The following is a 19,901-nucleotide window of genomic DNA, read 5'->3' as shown; positions in this document are numbered from 1 at the left end:
CACACAATTATCCCTAGTTAGAATGTTTATAGGATTCACTTTTAAATCTTGGAACGTGCTATAGTTATTACGCAAATTTTTAGGTGGATAACTAATTTCAGTTCTTGATGTTGCAGAGTACTATTACTGAAAACTCTATCTTTTGTCCTTGAAGATCTTTTGGCGTATTTTGGGATCACGACAGCCTCTGGTCGTTCACGCCTTTCCCTTGCCTTTCAGATTTTTTGTTGGCTAATTTTAAACGAGGCTCATGGAGCCAACTTTTGTTAAACCTTCCCTGTAATCTTTGTTGGAACATATAGTCTATTTGTTACTAATGCATGCACAACTAAGCCCTCTACAGAGATCCCGCGCAAGTCTCGCCACTTTCAGCCTCTCTGGTGAGTAACACTTTCTCCTCTTCCACGTCAGATCAATTTTTTTTCTACGCATTTGCAGCTGCTTTGAAAATGTGGAGATAGTGGGAAGTAGGAAGCATATGGCAACTGACGATTCATGACATTTATAGTTCAGCTGCTCTGTATATGAATTCTCACGAGTTGATTTTACCTCGTCATTGGCATCTAAATTACCACTTCAAAAACTCTCTTAATGTTATCGTTTGTGTTGTGTACCGCATCTAAATTTTCACTACAACAGTAAAATGTTACTACAATTATTTGATTGTTTGCATATGTAGTTTTTGTTACCTTTTCTTTCAGTTTCATCATGCTGTTACAAGTATATGATATATATTCTTGTGACATTTGTTGTTCTATGTAGATTTCATTATGTCATGTACAATTTGTATCGACGGTTCAAGAAAGAAATCAATCATAGTTTGTATTGTTTACAGAGCCACATTTCATTCTATGTGTATAGTATGCCCCTTTATCGACACCATATTTTTTCTGGAAAATTAATGCTTAATTTATTTATTGACACCATAGATTGTGATATCTATGGTTGTTTCCTTTTTATATTGTCACGTGATACCATTGTTTTACTACTAACCATGATCTGAAGGCGTATAAATATTTGTGCTTCATGATTTCCCCAAACATAATCCTCAAGAAAGTTTTGGTGTCTAAACACCTATTTAAAGAAAGTTTTGTGCTTCATGGTCTGAAGGAGTATTTAATTATTTTATTTTTAGCAGTATTCCCGCAGCAACGCGCGGGGTGTCATCTAGTTAGCAATGCTCACGGCTACATACGAAATTGGCCAGAGTCAATTTTCTAGCATCTTCTATTTTTACACAGCGTCACATGCCAAGTTTCCAAAGATTGAACTTAATAAAGACACGCGTTCACGTCCATACAGGAGCTTTAGTGTCGATCTGCCCAATAAATTGCTCCGATGCTGGCGATGAATCTTTCGTTCAAGCTTCTATAGCCCCTCCGCCGCATAGATCTGGCCGTCTCCACTCACTCGCCTCATAGGCAGCAGCTGCTCCACATGTTGATCCACTCATTTCTGTCTCCACTCACTCCCCTCATAGGAATACTGAATCATAAAAATATTTTCAGAGTATTAGGATTGTATCATGAATTATGTTCACGTCTATCAACACCTCACAAAGCTTTTGTGTTTGGTAAGAAAATTCAGCAGATATGAAGGTAAAATGAAATCATCAATATAATTCCCACCTATACTACTGCATGGAACAGACATGAAATGTCATGGAAACTGTCGAAACTTACTTCTCTAGAAATACAGAGCGTTCAATACTGACTTGCACATAATTCGCAATTAGCACCCAGGTTTCATCCAATATGTAGATGCGGCGAACAGGAGCACATACTTGGACAGAGCATACCGCATGGGGGCGAGGCTCCAGTCCAACACTTCCCCAGCCCTCCGATTTTATTGCAGTACTTTGTATGTCATAGGTGCCCTTTATTCACACGTGTAGTACTATTTTTCATTGACACGGAAACTTCCTAGACTATTACCTCAAATACAAGCTCCTTTCGTAGATATTTGTGGAGCACTTCTAAAAAAACCAAAATCTGAAAGTAACTAAATCACTGTATTTAACCAATTTTATCTTGGACAAATTATAAATTTGACAAGCATGTTGGTTGATATTTAAACAGGATAATAAATAAACCAAGATGTGAGACTATTCTATGGTGTACCTAATCAAAAAAAAATCCTTTGTGTTTCAGTTGTATATATGTAACTGTAGAAAAATATTGACATCCGCAAGAGATTAAAAAAAGCACCATGTCATACCTACACGTATTTGATTTCTTCCCATGTTCTATCCACATTCCCATTCTCCACAAATTCCTCCTTCAAGTCTCCATCTTCTGACTAAATTCAATCAGATCTGAAGCTCATGCATCCTCCTTTTTGTATTGGTCTTCGTATGGTCTTCCTACATTTTGTATTGCCTGCATTTATAGCACAGATCTAATTTTTGCAACCAAGATTTGAGTTCCCAATTAATATGATGTGTTAAAAATTTTGTAGAGTACTAATAATTTCTAACGACCCTTGTTGGCTTTGCTTTCTTCTACTCGGAAATACCAGAGCATCTTACGAAAATGAAGCTTTCCAATACGAGCTTAATTCAAGAAAATGTACTGCTCTTTACAAGTTTAATTCAAGAAGCTCCACGACCATTGTAACCTACAAAAACGAGGAAACATATATCAGATTCAGTGACGTTGTAGTTGTGTTCTCTCCCAGAATAAGCTAGTCAGATGCATCTTTCCAATACTACTCTTTAGTAGTTTCGCTCCCTAATGGTAAAGTATATAGATGCAAAAGGATTTTGCATACTACTAAAATGCATAGCCATTCCAATACACTGATCCAACAAGCACATTATCGTTGTCGGTTAGTGGTTGCCGGTTGTCTATGCTGGTTCTCTCCCTTATCACTTAAGGGGCTTTGGCGAGACCAAGTTCTAATCTCTGCAATTTTACTTCACTCCTCTGCATTAGTGTCATTAATTCAGTGGCGCCATCCAAGCTAGCGGCACTATCCAATCCAATTTCCTATAAATCATGATTAACAACTCTCTTCTCTTTTTACATGTTTTAAAAATCTGCATATTTTCTTGGAATAATTTCAATAACATAATTGAATGACTCAGTATATGCTCACATATCCCCGCTCTTACAAGCTACCATAAAGCTTGTATCAGACTGGTAGTGTATACTATATTGCTAACTCTGAGATTGGATTTTGTGTTAATTATAGACAACAACAACAAAGCCTTCAGTCCCAAACAAGTTTGTGTTAACTATAGAATCTTGAAAAAAGAAATAGTGGGCTGATTATATATAATAAGATTTAAAATAGAAAATAAATGATGAATAGCAAATGACCATTTTAATCAAGCGCTAGAAGTCGCTGCACACTTAAAAAAGAAGCTAATTGCACATCAGCTCCGTCTTGATTCGGTGCCACTTTAGAATTAGAGGAAATTTAGGGAGGCAGATCACATTCTTTGTTTGTCTAATGCCAACTTTAATCATACACTATGAATCTACAAAGTTGACTTGACCTACAAATTTCTGAATTTAATTAGTGTGACTACATGTTGGAAAGAATCATCATCACATGACAAAACAAATACCCAAAATATGTTCCCATCACATGACACAACCAAGATGTGCAGTCAAGCATGAGGTTGCAATGAAATGTAAGAACAAAGAATTATAGTCGGTTGGGTGGGTTGTGGTCACGTGTGATGAGGACAGTGAGCCCGGCAGCGTAAATGCCGTCAGTTATCTGCTCCTCCATGGACGCTGACCGAAACACACTGGAGCCCGACTTGCTGGAGATGAGCGACAAGATACCCATCTGGTCATTAGTGGACTCCCTAACAGAAGGGAGCCCATAAATAGGAGGTAAAAAAAGAAACAAAACAGAGTGCGAGTCCCCAAGAACCACATAACGACCAGTTCAAAAAAGAGAAAGAGCCACGAATCGATTCTCACCTGATAGGTTGTCCTTAGTGTATAGCACCTGTAAGTACTGTCGGGAGATAGAAAAGGAGTAAGGGCACAACAGAATACAATATCATGTCATGATGAGTAAAAGGTGTATGTTTGAACATACCATCCTATGGCTTTGTTTGGCAAATATCTTGGCATTCCCTGAAGAAAAGGTTGGCCTGTAGCACAAGTTTAGGTCCTAGTTTTCAGTACAATCAGTTCGGTTCGATAATCTCATTTGCCGCCATAGTGTTTTGTTCTCTAGTTACACACCCACCCTGAAATACACCAAATAACTTGATTTGAGATATGGTCGACAGTATTTTTCTCATTGTTCAGTACCATGCACATATCCTTTTCTTAAATGCATAAACATGATTCTTTTAATTACAAAGGCCAATAACCAAATAACATGCACGCTTTTTAATTCATTGTTGGATTGGATGCAAATGTAGCAACAACCTTTTCTATTATGAACAAAAGTGTAACACCAGCATGGTTGTCAGAAATTAACTATAGTTAAAACCACTAAATATGGTTGGATATAAATTAGAAAAGGAAACTTGTTTGTTTAAGAAATTAAAGCATGATTAAGAAGTCCCCTTATCTCTAATCGATGTGATCTCTACCACAGCAAGGCTTCTATGTCTGAATAGTGAATGTACAGTGTTTTACAGAGAGTTTATATCAGAAACTGGTTCCCTAATTTTCTGATACTCCACCCACGAAAATCTCGAGACTTGTAGCAAAGATATATATATGTAGCACAACAAATAGCTCTCAAACTTGATAGATGCTTACCATGGGACAAATGGGCAATGTATTCACTTCTCTTGGCAGCATGAACATTCTTCGTATACAATATGTCTGTTTTGGATGCTTGCATCGTGGCTCCACCAATGGACACCCTACGGTTTACACCACCCATCGAGTGTCTAGGCGCCTTCTTTATACTTTGAGGCTTGGATGGACTTGGTTTTGAACCGTAGAGAATTGAACACCGACCGTCCTTCTGCCCACGCCTCTGCCTTGAGGTGGATGCTGACTGCCCTCCATCCCTAGCCGACGAGAGAGAGTGGAGATGAGGAGAAGCTAAGATGGGGCGAAGACGGTGGTGGATAGTATGTAAACAAACATTGCAAGTAATAGTATGAGAACCAATTGTAAAGAAAAAGGACAACCAAAAATCAATTTACCCGCACTTTACCAAATCTGGCAAAATACTCTTTGAAGTCCTCCCTTAAGGTTCTCTTTATGAAGCTTGTATGAAGCAGAATCTACATGATTATATTCTGCAAGAGACACCACTCTTAAGAGAAATAAAATAAAATAGGAAGTTAAGAGGTCATCAGGCAAGACATAAGAAAATAATGACTACCATGCAGCAAAAATAGCATCAAGACCAGGTGCGAGTTCACACACCCTTATGATGATCCGGTATAGTTCCTAGGGCTGAAAATCAGGGAGGAAACTGCAGTAACATTAAACCTGAGCGTGCTTACCAATGAGGCGTTGATACAAACTGGATTCTGTTCTGGGCGTCTCACTCTTCCAATAAGAAGCGTAAAACCAACCTAGAATAGCATATCCGCATAGTCAAGGTAAGGATCAGCACATAACTTTATGCCCAAAAACAAACATGTCATCATTCTGTTGTTAGTATCAACTATGTACAGATTATCATACAAGATTTCCATTACCCTGAACATTAGTACACGAGACGAAAAGGAAACCTATAAACTAAGATTTCCAAAATAAACAGAAGAAGCTACTACTGTGCATCATATCCCACAATTAATTCATGATGCTAGCGAAGCTGTACAAGAGCCCAAAAGGAAACCTATAGTATTAAGTGCAGACTTCATCTGAATAGCCTTGCTTGTTCAGTGTTCCTAGTTATTGTGAGGACTTTAATCCTAATTTAAGCGACCTCATCCGGGTCTCAAATCAAATGTACCACAGCTCAAAGAGCCGCAAATCTGGAGATATACTAAAGAGCCACAGCTTTCTTTGCTTCAGCCTTCCGCCCTAAAATATAAAGCGCCCATTCAACCTGCAGGTTGCAGTTTCAAGTAATCACAAGGCAAAACAAGCACAAGAAAGTAGCCTGAACCCTACAAGCCAATTGTTTTCCTCACTTCTGAACCCACACTATGTTGGAAAATGTTCTGCATCACAAGTGCAGACATATCAAACGGACCAGTCCAAACTCTAAGCATCAACAAATTCAGTTTTGAACAACAAAACTCAAACGAAACAAAGCCACGAGAAACCCAACGGTGCATCCAGGAGCAAATCAAGAATCCCTAGAGTGGTCGTTTTGAACACATACACACAAATAGTAATGGCAGATTGATGATAAGCTACAAGCACCACTACAATTTGTACGCACTGCTTGGGTATCTTGCAAATAAAATAGAGGTAATAAATTCCTTATATCTAATCACGTGAATATAGAAAACTGATTACCTGTGGTTTGATTCCATGTGCTCTATCCAAAATAGATCAAATCTGCAGGACATCCTAGGCTATGAGTGGTCAGCTGTAGATGCTGTTGCTTGTGCTTTTGCACCAAAGGGGCCTGAAGAGCCCCATCTCCCTTCAACAACCTTTGAATAGTAAAGAACATCATATAACAAGTAACTAGAAAAAAGATAGTCTAATCGAAATCAACTCGTTTGAATAACCATATGTGCATAGTGACAAAAGTATGTTTCACAGGGGGATTGCAAAGTATGTTGCAGCCTAAGAAGCAAGCTTCAGGCGTTGTCGATGCTCGAAGTTGATGTATATATGTTAACCCCACCGTCCCAATAAGGTGAATAAATCTGCGAAAGAAATAAACTTGGCTTAGACCCAAAAGTAAGCTAGCTTAAAAGAAATCCTTACTGATGGCGCCAGTCATATAGGATTGCCCATAGCTTTTGCACTTTCTCTCTGCAATCAAAATCAATCACCATGACATAAATCAACAATATATACACTCCATTGCGAACATACAGAATGGGGAGAACCAAAACACCTTGATGTATTCATATCATCCATAAGTTGTAAGGATGGAGCTCCAAATGCAATAGCAAACATGAATCGTATTTCTTAACTGTGGTAAGACAAAAAAAATTAGGATGATTAAAACGAATTAGGAGGATGAACCTGGTGGGGGAGGTGTCGTCCAGAGCGGTGCAGAGTGGTCACTGGAGGTCAGCCTCACTCCTCAGCTTCTTGGCGGACGAGGGCGGCTATGGATGGTGATGCATATGGTGAGCAGCCTCTGGCCTCCCCTGCTCCCCCATGGTCCTGCTCGACGCCCGTGCTGCCCATTCACCGCCGACATCACTTGCCAAGTTGAGATTGAGTGAGAGAGAGAAAGAGAGAGAGAGGAAAAAAATAGTGGAGGGAAAGCTCAGAAACTGCTGCTCACACAAAGAAAAACAATCAGATTATAGGATACATGTGGTTTTAGAAAAAGCAAAAATGTAATACATACAACATCCACTAAAAACTGTAACAAAGTTTGCTGGATTGATGCCAAACCTACTGTGAACTTCACGCTAGGCACAACAATATCCCCTCTATTTTTTCAGTTCAAAGCAACACAAAATGAATTGTAAGATGGAAACCTACTGGAACTCGTTTTCTGATGGCTAGCAGCAACATAAAACAACAACCACTTCTATAAACTGAACCAAAAAAGAAAATGATCCAGAACTGAACCAAAACGTCATGTTTCCGATTTCTGATATTTTTCCTCCAATCTCCTGCAGACAGGAGAGCAGTATTGCACTAAAAATAAATAAACAAACTTGAGAATCTGAATACTACTGTAAGGCATAAGATGTCCTTGGCATAATTATAATAAAGAAGGGAAAAACTGAACCAAAATGTGGTGTGCACCTCACGTCCTCAATGGATGCATGCACAAGATGCTGCTGCAGGTGATATATATTGTGAGCCACCTGGGGGTGGGGTTAGATAAGATTGGATGGGGGAAGCTCACCTCACGTCCAGGCGATGGCTGCTCCACCTCCTCTCCTCTCCTCTCCTCTGGCCGCTGTACCACCTATAGACAAGTGAAGAGAGAGACACGCAGGGGTCAGAGGAAGAAGAAGCCGCCTGCACATCACTCACTCACTCACGCATCACAGGAACAAGGAAGAAAACCAGAGGAAGAAGAAGAAGGAAGGAGATCTGACCTAGGGCGCCATGGGTGGGGCTCGATTGCTAGGGTTTTGGGCGGTGGCTACGGGGTGGAAGGAGGTTTCTTCGTGGTGGAGGAGCCGAGCCGGCGGCGGTCCTCTGCTGGTCGACGCAGCCAAATCCATGAGATCCAAATCCTTCGCTTTCGCTCGACGCGCTAGGGGCGGCTACGTTGGCCTCCCCACCTTGAGATCCAAATCCATCCCGTCACCCGTATTCCTCCCTCATCTGGCCATGGAGATCAGCTCATCCTCTCCCGAGAGTGAGGCGCCTTTGATGTGAGACGAGTGCGACGGCGAAGGGATGAAGGGCGGCGGAGGCGAAGGGATGAAGGCGGCGACGAACGAGGGCAGGGAGTCTAGCGTGCGAGCCGTTCTCGCTCGAGGGCATGCGATGTCGCTCGTACACGCAGGTTTTTTTTCGCTGGTTATTTTTCATAGGTTTTTTTATCGCTGGTTAATCATCGTAGATTTCTTCTTCGTCCTGAAGAGCGCGGGGGCTGGTGGAGGATTTGGTACGTGGTTTTTTCGGCTAGTGGTGGGTCAGCATGAGGTGCGAGCAAGTACCAAAGAAGTACCAAAAAAGACCGGGTGAGGTGGGACGAAAATAAAATCCGGAACGCGACCTACCAACTAAGACATTAGGAGTAGAGATAGCGGGGCGCAAGCCTATTTCGGTAATCATGTCTAGGCTGTACGGGCCCATTCGTAGGCACCAAACAAATATGTCAGGAAAATAAAGGCAAGGGGTTCATAGGCGAACTCCCGACCTCAAGCTCGGCAGCAGTGTTAGTAACCACTCGAGATAACAATCGTTTGTAGCTATGTTGCAGCGCCGTTTTAAAGTGCTAAGTATAGCGGCAAATACATCTTTTCCCCAAATTTGTTGAAAAAATGTGAACAAGTTTCTTTAAAAATGCGAATAAGTCTCAAAATCGTGAACAAATTTCGAAATTCAAAAATAAAATAAAGTGGGAAATTTTTTCAAAAAGTTTACAAAAAACTGAAAAAACATGTTTTTTAAATCTGACCAGTTATTGATTTTTTTATATACGATGAAAAACACTTAAGTATACATTGGACACCTTTGTAATATATGTTGAACAATATTTAAATACACATTGAATAATTTTGTGATATACGTTGTAACTATAGTTAAATACAGATGAAACATTTTCCTGATATACGTTAAACAATATTTAAACACTCATTGAAGACTTTCGTGATATACACTACGCTGAATAATTTTTTAATACACATGAATTTTTTAAAAATATATTGAACATTTTCTGAATACACGGTCAACATTTTTTAGATGTATGATGACCATTCTATTAATACATAGCTGAACTCTTTGTATAAATACTCAAAAGGAGAAGAAAAAGAAAAAGAAAATAAACGCAGATCCTGGTGTCGTGGCGGTGCAGATCTCCAACGGCGCGGCTGTGCACGTCCGCTGCGGCGTGGTGGTGCAAGTCTATGGTGCGCGGCGGTGCCGCGATTGGCATTCGGCAGAGTGGCTTGGCGGGTGGGCGAGTGGTGGGCCAGAGAGAGAGAAAAAGAGGATGTGTGGGTATGAATGCCAGGTGGGCCGAGAACACGTGCAACGGGCAGAGGCGGACAAAAAGGACACAACAAACTTCTGCTTTGTGTCCACCTCAGACCCAAATCAGTCTTAAATTTGGGCACGAAATGGATCCCGCGGATACAAAGCGGACGCATTTTGGGTATGCTTCGGCACATTGGGCCATCATTTTTGTCCGGGGCGACCAAACGGACGCGGGCGGGCGAAATGGATCGTTCGGTTGGAGTTGCTCTTATATATGCTATTGTTTCTCTTATTTCTCGTGACAAGTTGCATTCTTGTTTTTGTGAGTAGTACCATGGTACATCACTAAATCTTGGTAGCATTACAACATCTATAGCCGGATATGTTAAATATGGCCCCTCAAACGCCCGCGGACGCGTCCTGGTGCATCCGCGGACAGTGACCGTGGACTGCTCAAATTTCACGAGTTGCATCTCGATATCTCGTACTAGATTTTTAAAACCATATAAAGACATGCAAACGAAATAAACCTACGTTACTACGTCGATCATCTAGGTACTCCTCGTCGGAGATGCCAATGATCTCTGTGCCCGGCTCGGGCAGCATGTGCGACAGTTGCAGCTCCGGCTGCTCCCCTCCGGCCTCCTCCGCCTCTATCTCCACGTCAAGTTCGGCGAAGAGCGCGTCGGATGCCGTCTGCTCGTGCCGGAGGAACGCCCGGTTGGCCTCCACATAGGCCTCATCTGGATGGACTCCAGGATGGCCTGCTGCTCCGCCATCTCCTCTGATTGGCCGACAGCAATCTCCGCCTCCGCCTGCTCCATGTTGAAGCGCGGAAGCTCCTGCTCCGGCAGCTCCGCCTCCTCCACCTCCATCGGAGCCAGCTCCTCCCCCTCCTCTTCCCCCGGCTGCTCCTTCTCATACAGCTTCGGCGAGTCCGGAGGCAGCCCGACAGCGATGCGGGCGACGCGCGCAGCTTGTCTCACCCTGATCTCTTGCTGGATCTCGTATCGGCGCTCCAGCATGAGCATTGCGTAGTAGGTGATCTTACTCTGGACCATGGCGGAGCGCTGGAGCGGGAGAGGAGGGAGGTGGATGGGCTCTGGTTGCGGGATGCCGGCCGGCTTAAATATCAGGTTTTGGTCTCAGGCGACGAGCCAGAGCGGCGCCACGCGGCTTTCACACCACGTCATCTGTTAGATCGTTGGGTTTCCAAAGTTTTCTATGTGGAACCCCGCTGTCAGACCGACGTGGCGGGCGTGCCCGTGTACCCCCATATCCGCCCCCATATTTGGGCTGGATATGAGGGGTGCCAGTCAGCCCGAGCATTTGAGACCCGTTTAAGAGGACCGTCTGGGTCGAAAAATTATGACCGGGAGGGCCGTCCGGACGTTTGAGGCCGGTTTGGGGCGCCCACCATGGATGTTCTTACAGCATATATTTGTGTGGCTCTAAATTGTGCTAAGAGAATACAGGGGACCTCGTTGAAGAGGCCACAGGACTGAATGCTCACGCGACTAGGCAGAAAAAACAGAGCAAGCATCAAGCAATTAGATGCCATTTCTATACATGTGAACCAACAACCTGATGGTGAAGGCCTAAAAGTGCCATTTCTATACATGTGAACCAACAACTTGATGGTGAAGGCCCAAAAGATGTTGGCTACATAGAGGATCATCTGTATAGAGGATCTTCTGCCTCTCGATTGTAACCCTATTATAATGTAATAAATCTATTTTTCACTCAAAAACAAAGAAAAATCCCCTAGGAACGCTCTGCAAGTGACTCCTTGTCATTATCTGTAAACCAACATTTGCACTGACCTCTAAAAGGAAAACAATGTATTGATCTCTATGCCCACTTGGGGCATCTCACGTTGACCCTCAACCGATCGCAACAGTCCGGACCGCGCGATTTGAACGTGTTGTCACATCCAACACGGTCCTACATTGCTCTGCATGGTAGTTTGAACCCACATTCTCTCGTAAACTGAAGGCAAACTACGGTGGACTTTACGGGCGTTCGAATAGTAGCCACACCCACTTCTGATCACATTGGCCCACCCAAAACCCTCCCTTCCTTGCTCGCACGCGTTCCCTCCTGACAACAGATGCCCGCATTCATGCCATTGTAGAGCGGCCGCTCCGTATTAACGCCGGCCCAGAGCAGACGTGACCTCTCTGGCTCCGTCATTGAAGCAGCGCGTCGACCGAAAACGCCGCCCATAACGCGCCTCGGTGTTCGTGCATGTCCAATACCATCAATAATCTATCATGCTTCCCTGCCTACGACAAACATTGCCACAACAGTGCTCCCCCTTACCTGCATCTGCCATTGCCGACATCTTGCAGTGCTGACGCCCACCTACAGATCTCCCAGGGCTTCAACCGTTGTCTCTTGTAAGTTGTAACAGGACGTTGCTCAGTCGAGCCCGATCCCGTGCCATTTACCGGTGAGGGGCTGCTGCAGTCGCCATGGGAGTCCTCGCTCCCACATCGGTCGGCATCCAGGTTGCCAGGTCGGTCGCCCATGGGAGACACCGCCAGACGAAGGCTGCGACCTTGCGAGCGAAGACGAGGGTTGCGAGCGTTCTGCTTTTTTTTTTTTCCCTTTTTTTGAGGTAAGCGTCCTGCTTTTTTTTTTTGAGACAACCTCACATGCTTTATTCATTCTCCATAATGTTTAAGGGTACAAAATCAAGCTCTCCGGGCTGGCCCAACCACACGTGGCGGCCAACACCCAGAGACAAAGCATATTTGACGAGATTGTGAGCCTCGAAATTCGAGCTCCTAAACTCATGAACTACTTTACATGACATAAAAGAAGTAACGCGATGTATTATTTCATGCACTATAGCTCCGTACTCAGACGACGAGCCCTTGTGAACATCCTCAACCACCCGCTTGCAGTCAGATGCAATTTGTATGTTGTTTTCATAAAGATCTTCTGCCAAAGCTTGCCCCTCCCTTACTGCAATAGCTTCCAACGTACTCGCATCAGTGATGAACTTGATTTTTAAAGCTGACGCTCCTAAGAACCTGCCATTGTAGTCACGGCACACCACCTCCACTGCACCACCATCTCCTTCATTAGACACCGCCGCATCCACGTTGATCTTTACATGATCACCCGGTGGTGCCAACCATCCAGTTGGTCTACGACTGGCTTGTTTCTGAACCCCCCTCTCTACTTTCTCAAGAAGCTCCAGATCTCTCAAGTAATGTATTATGAAACAGTTGGTAGAGAACGGGCTGTCATAAATCTCTTCGTGTATAGCTCTCCTTCTCGATCGCCAAACAGCCCAAAGAGTCACGACCATCCGAATGAATTCCTCCTGTGATAGCAAGTCATGCATTGTGAAAATCCAGTTCTTGGCGTCAAGGGACAAGTTATCAAGCATAATCTCCACTGTTTCTTCAGAGCAAAGAGACCAAACACTTCTGGCCATTACACAATCTATCAGTGCATGCTTCCAATCATCTTGCGCCGAACAGAAGGAAGCGTCCTGCTCTTTTGGGTTGCTCGGGCGAGAGGCTGTTACAGGCCTAGTAGGCCCAATTTAATCCCAAGCCGAAAATAGCCACCAGAGCAACCGCCCAATAAGGGTTAGCGCTGATTAGGATCGAACAAAGCCACTGGGGGGTGCCATTAAGAGCCGATCGGATGGCCCCAAATGCCCAAAAGTGACCATCCAACGGCCATGAACGCTGATGGCCTTAGAGGGTAGAAAAGTTACACGGTTTTAATAATGTTTTCTACATAAATGTGCAATATACCCAATGGAAGTAAACACAGCTTGATTTTATTGTAGCTTCACTGAATTATTTTCTTTTCGGTTTTCAAATCCATGTACCAAATTCTTGGTACGATTGTGACTAAATGTTAATTAATCGATTGTCATAGCATCTTTTGCGCTTGTGTTGTGGTCTTGAGTTCAAAGATTGCTAGTACTCAATCCAACTGAAAAAAAGGTTCAAGCTTGGGATGCAAACTACTTAACAATGCACAATCAACAAACTGCAGATGCTAGGCACCAACATCCGGAGCAGTAAAATGGTGGTACTGTACAATGATCGCACACAATACAGCTCGGCACGGCGGCATAATTAAGGTCGTTGCAGTCATCCAGATTACGGCCTATGGAGCTCTAGTATCTTGTGCTCCATCAGCATCCGGCCAGTGCAAACCTGTGCCGCTGAACCCCGAACCCTGTGCTACCTACAGTATTAAAGAAAGCAACCAACTCTTTCTCATCATAGAACGCTATAAGCAAGTTGCTCAACAAGAGGTATGAACCTAACCTTCAAAACGAACATCATCTAAAGCCTTACCGTAAAAATTATCAAACGTAATAATGGTAGCAGGGTTATTTACAACAACACAACACGTAATGAAGAACAAAATCTGAAGGTACAACAATAGCAACGCTAGCAGGTGGTAGAAATATAGAGGGGGGTCAAGCATAGTGCGAAGCAATACATTTAACTTCTACAAGGGCTTTTGCTGACCTTATCGTAACTCTTCTGCTTGTGACAATTGGTCAAAATTTGTTTACAACGGCGATTGGCTTACTACTGAAACGACTCAATATCATTTGAAAGAATCCCATTTCTTTCTTGGTTGGACTAACCCAACCAGTAATTTCCATCTTTCCTGAACTGGGGACCAACCATGAAGAGGAGAGTCTCAGAGTAAATCCGGTAATCTTGAGTCGGTCTAGTAAGGAAAATTCCTTGTTCTGTGCTTGCCTTTTGGCTTATCTTCAGTAATAAGAAATACTAGGGATGAACTTCATTGTAAAATCCGTTGGGCTGTTTGCATGGAAGGAGGCAAAATATTAATACTGCAACGACATTGCAGAAGGGGAAGTGAGTCCTCTAGTGATTGGCTCATTGCAACGCTTTGCACTGCAATGAAGAAGACCGTAACGTTGTTATTACATCTAATTGCAAGGCGGCAGCAACAATCAACCTGGAGAAGACTGAAGATGAATAATAAATAGGAGGCGATGGACCAAAAAAAAAAAAACTGACCGTACATGATGATGCTTGGCAGGGGATCTGGACGCAACTTGCATTAGTGTGTTCCGATGGACAAAATACTGAGCTTACGCTTATGGCCGACTGCAGCATCTTCCCATCCACGTTTGATGTCACCGTCAACTTGATAATGGAGTCCGACTTCATTGAGATTTTGGAGCTTTCGGATCTGGATGCCGGGAAGAGCACCTAGAGTAGGACAGAGCAAGTGGAGTGAAACAAGCTTACTCAGATCTTGAATAATTATTTCCTCAAGACTTTGCATGCCCACGAGACATATCCGTTCCAGGCTTACGAATGCATCCTTGTCTTGTATGGCAAGCCCCACAAGATTGTTCTCAACCAGCTTCAGAAATTTCAGTTGGCATCTCAAATTACTGAGGCCGATTTGGATTGCAGCTCCGCTAAGATTAGTCCACGAGAGGCACAGCTCCTGTAGACTAACCAGCCTTGCAGCAACTGGACGGAAGCGCGTCAGGTTGCCGCGCAGTTTGAGTGATGTAAGCATGCCAGGATCTTCCAGGCAATCCAGGAAGGATTGTGAAGAGCCGCTGAAGTCAACAGAGAGTGAGTAATCAACGTTGGGTGTACGGATTCGGTGACTGGTAAATGCCTTGATGCCTTCCTTAAGACCAGTCAAGTCTGTAGACTCATTTGTCATGGAATCACACCACATCTTCACCTTCCTCAGCTTCCCCATATCACTCAACAGTTGTGGAAATCCCATGCCGTTGCCGATGACGATTCCTGCTAGAGTCTCCAGGACACTGTTGTCCCTCAAGAAGTCCTTTAGCTTTGACAATTCATCCTTGAGCTTCAACACCTTCTTTACCTTCTTTGCGCCTTTCTTCAGCATGCTTGGATTTTCAGATAGCCGAAACTTGCCAAGGAGGTGTTTCAATTTGGGCAACTTGAGTACATCTGAGGACACCGTCACTACCGCACTTGTACTCATATCGAATGTCTCTAACTGCCGCAGCCGCCTTATTTGACTCGGAACTTCTTTAATACTGCTCCCGAGGCTCAGAGAAAACCGGCGAACATATGCTTCTTGGATTGTCTCATTCTGACTTGGACCACACAGCAAGGTGTTAATATTATCGATCACAGCCCTGGCACAAATGTGGTTGAACACCATACCTGGAGGTTGGCATCTCGTCACCTTTCCATTGTTGCCCTTCTTAATGGACTTGACAATATTTTGGCCGATGAGAATGTCCAAATGCTCGGCCGCCACATCCTGTGGAAAACGGTACACATTCTCAGGCACCTTCTGTATGGCATGGACAAGTAGTCCTTCAGCCAGCCATCGCCTTATTAGAGGATTCCTCCGAACATGATGATGAAGTGGGAACATGCTGAAATATAGCAGCATGTCCTCAACAACAATCCTCTCATAGTCACTGCCGACAAAACATTGCATTCTTGCTACGGCTGCGTCACAAAGTGCAGAGCAGGTCTCTTTGTAAAACATCCCAGTGCCCACCTCTCCAACCAAAACCAGGCGAGATGTGATGCTATCTGGAACAAGCAGTGGTGGATCGTTGCCACAGATGCAGGGTCTCACTGCTGAATGGATGTCCGTCGTCACGATGATTCTGCCGCCTACTCTGTTGGCCCAAGGGAAGGCACATATTTTATTGTACACCTCTTCTTTCGTGACATCATGAATTACAATCAAATACCTGTATAACATATGATTAACAAGAAATGAGGTAAATAAAACACTATCGATTCTCCTCTGCAGCCAAAGGGGTTATTAAAAATGGATGAAGTTGATACAATACCAGGAGAATCCATGGTTCGGAAATAAAAATAAACAAATAAAAGTATTATTAGTGGATTATAGGGGGGTCACGTGTAAGAGGACAAGCCCCAAATATGTTTTCTTGCTTTGCCTGCCTATCAATGACATGAATATGGCTTCTTAGTTCTGAAATTAGTGGTTCTTTGCATTCATTATTACTTTCCCCAATAAGAACAGTTAGCAAAAATGTGCACACTCTGTTAAAAGCAGGGGGAAATGGACACTATTATGCCCTGTCTGGAACAGAGGAAAAGCAGAGGAATTGGACACTGGCAGAGAAATGAAATGTAATCATGGAGAGTTTATTGGAGGAAATTATGGTACACTCCCTGAACTGAACATTGTTACTGAAAATTAATGGGGGGTAAAATTAGATATAAAACAGAATGGAGACACACCTTTCTTTGCTTAGCAGTGATCTGAGCTGATGATCTATGTCAGAGCTGGCGCCGGACCGGGATGCGACCGGCATCTCGGTGCCGAAAACCTTCAGAAGCAATCCACGGAAAAAACACAAGATTGAAAGGAACCAGCTGAGGATGAGCATGCCCAGCCGAGGGCGCCGCTCAAGTTGCCTGAGTATCTCCGTCAGAACATCATCCACGGTTCTGTCCGCCGCACTGACCCACGCCCGTTGACCGAATTGCCGGCGGACTTCATTCTTCTCGTAGACCCGCCTCGCAAGATCAGTGTTCTGGCCACCGAAGCCAATAGCGCAGACGACCTTGGCGTTCATCTCAGATTGGTTCTGTACGAAGGCAAGAAGATCTTCCTGTGCATCATTCGCCATCGGATTTGGAGCAACTTTTCCGTTGCTCGGCTCCCCCTGGCCGATATAACGGTGCAGCGCCTCGGATGAATCTTGTATTCTCTTCTTGAGGTCAGCGATCTCGTGTGCAAACTGTGTGGGAGAGGTCTTGTGGATCTGGAAGCTGTCGATGCAGTCTTGGATCTCATGAGCCAACCCTCTGAGTTGCAAGATCCAGGTTCTCCGCAAATCGCCGATTTCGTTGCCTCTCCAGCGAGAATCTCCGAAGGCAGCGAGCTCACTTTGAATGAATCGAACATCAGGGTCCAGCTGCTTGCATGTGTCACCTATCAGCTTAAACAGGTTCGGCAGGGTGGCCTTCAGCAAGGCGCCCACTATGGCACCCTCCATCTTACTTTCCTTGCTCGATGATGCAACACTCCAATCTAGGTGGGTATGGTAGGGGGAGGGGGTGGGGGTTGACTTGGTTGATTTTGGAGACTTTTGATGTTAGAGTTGGAGAGGACAGAGGAGGAAGAAACATTGGGCAAAAATCAGATCGGTGTCTGTGCACTTTACATTTAGTCCCTATACTGCCTCATATCATATTATACAGAAAATGAGGGAGCTCTTTTTTTTTAACAGAGGGAGCGCCGGGACGTGGAGTTTCTAATCTCGAGCTCAAATACTCCTGGATGAACAATAAATTAGAAAAATTAAAAAGAAGAAATTCTGAATTCTTTTGTGAAAAACTTTAAGGAATTTTTGGAGTGCGTGCGAAACTTCATCATCAAATCACATCAGTGCAAGGGGTGATAAAAAGAACAAAATCGATGCGCTGAAAGTGTGACTCTCAAACGCATTTTAAAGCTCTGTTTTTGTGTGTGCGTGTTTTTTTTTCACGACTTCCTTCAATGTGATTTCGTGATGAAAAATTTGCATGCACTTCAAACATTTCTTAAAGTTTGCCAAACAACAGAATGTTTTCTATTTTTTTTCGAGTTTACTGTTCACTTTAGGAGCATTTGAGATCGAGAAAAAGAAGGATACTTTCGCGCCCGGAGGGGCTATTCATTGAACTTTTATACACATCTTACATCATTGATACAAACTTCATAGCTTACAAAGTTGCTCAAAGCAAGCAACACTGGGCATTGCATACCCATGTGAGATGAGGTAATACAGTATGTGGTAGGGGATATGTCGGTGGGAACGACACCTATGGCATCAACGGAATCCCTTCTGTGGCCGGCGGGCGCGGGGTTGTGAGAAGAGCGGGTCTAAGAGCCAGCACAAGGATAGTTTACCCAGGTTCGGGCCGCGGGGATCGCGTAATACCCTAGTCCTGCTTTGGTGTGTATTTCAATGTTCTTAAGCTAGCCATCGAGCGTGACTTGCTCAAAGAGCCGAATCCCTCTCCAGTACGCCTCGGGCCTCTTTTTATAGTCGAAGGAGGCGCCACAGTGGCACACAGGAGGTGGAAAGGGTATAGTGTACAAGCTGGACAATATGCATTAAATGCGCCCCTGAGGTGTCCCCTAGCTTTGTTGCCGCCTCGCCTTGCTTCGACACGCGTCCAGGCCAGCGAGGTGGGCAGCGCCATGTAGGCTGGCAGGCTGCTGAGCTGGCGCGGTGGTGGCGTCTTCACGAAGATCTGCATGCCACCACGCAGGTGCTTGCTGAGTTGGCTTCGGGACCGCACGTCGCCACGCAGGTGCCCGCCTGGCTGGCCGGGCTGGCAGCTGCATGGGAATGGCGGTGGGGTCTTGGTGCGCGCGGGCCTGGCCGCGGCCCCGTTGGTGTTCTCGGCAAGGGTCTTGCCGGGGGGCCTGGAAAGGATCTTGCCGTGGCACTGCGGTCATCCCCGGCAAAGATGTTGCCGGAGGTCTCGTCTTCTGGTCTTCATCTGATTTTGCGTGTTAATGGTCTTCACAAAGATCTGCACGCCACCATGGAGGCGCCACCTGAGCCTTGGTTCCAATGTCGTTGATGATGTTCGAAACCTCGGGCTCAAGGGTGGCACGCTCTACTGGTGTTGGGTAAGTTGCCCCGGCAAGGCCCTTGCCGGGGCCGTGGGGGCCGCCCTGGCAAGGGTCTTGCCGGGGGAGTCCACCTCGCCCTCTTGCTCTTCATGTCTCTGTCTTGGCGTTGCTTTGATCGTCTCGTGGCTTCGGCTTCCCTCCTTTGCCCTGCTAAGTGTGGCCGCAGGTGCGGCTCTGACTGCCCGTGCACAGGTAAAGGGGTGCAAAGTAGAGCCCCTACTTCTATACACCGACAGGAGCCCCCGGGTCCGGGCCACACATAAGCGCGACGCGTTGTTGGGCTAGGCCCAGAACGGTGCACGGGCAGGCGGGGCCGATTTTTACCGGTAATTTTTCCGCTCGCTGCGCTTCCCCACGACCCGCGTTGAATGCGTGACATGGAGGGCCGTGCGTGACGTGGGGGGGGGGCATGCATGGGGCGTCTGTTGCATGTAGGCGTCACATCATAGTAAATGGTAAAGAGGCGGCCTGCGCCTTCCCCACAAAAAAGAATAACCGCAGGCGCGCTGCTCATTTACCCTCTGCGCTTTCTCCAATCCCGGCACCGTTGTGTCCATCTTCTTCCTCCTCGAGCTCTCGCCTCTGCTC

General features: G+C 44.9%; 1 protein-coding gene across 2 annotated transcripts; it reads right to left on the bottom strand.

Moving 5' to 3' along the window:
- Positions 1–14,067: 14,067 nt before the first annotated feature.
- On the bottom strand, positions 14,068–17,722 carry LOC119282572 (disease resistance protein RGA4-like). 2 transcript variants are annotated; one of them, XM_037562749.1, is made up of 3 exons: positions 16,922–17,722; positions 14,711–16,401; positions 14,068–14,584 (listed from the first exon to the last, which is right to left on the bottom strand). In XM_037562749.1, the coding sequence occupies exons 1-2, from the start codon at positions 17,680–17,682 to the stop codon at positions 14,754–14,756; spliced, it is 2,409 nt and encodes an 802-aa protein (XP_037418646.1). In that variant the 5' UTR covers positions 17,683–17,722; the 3' UTR covers positions 14,068–14,584; positions 14,711–14,753. The 2 variants fall into 2 exon arrangements, with proteins under 2 accessions (XP_037418646.1, XP_037418647.1); XM_037562750.1 differs by having other exon boundaries at positions 14,716–16,401.
- Positions 17,723–19,901: the final 2,179 nt, after the last annotated feature.

Source organism: Triticum dicoccoides, chromosome 3B (assembly GCF_002162155.2).
Source record: "Triticum dicoccoides isolate Atlit2015 ecotype Zavitan chromosome 3B, WEW_v2.0, whole genome shotgun sequence".
In the NCBI taxonomy this organism is placed as follows: domain Eukaryota; kingdom Viridiplantae; phylum Streptophyta; class Magnoliopsida; order Poales; family Poaceae; genus Triticum; species Triticum dicoccoides.
This window is presented reverse-complemented; position numbering and strand designations above follow the sequence as displayed.

Coding starts and splice junctions, on each gene's coding strand:
- LOC119282572 (XM_037562749.1), bottom strand. CDS start 17,682: ATGGAGGGTGCCATAGTGGGCGCCTTGCTGAAGGCCACCCTGCCGAAC. Junction 16,402..16,921: donor TCACTGCTAAGCAAAGAAAG/GTGTGTCTCCAT, acceptor TATGTTATACAG/GTATTTGATTGTAATTCATG.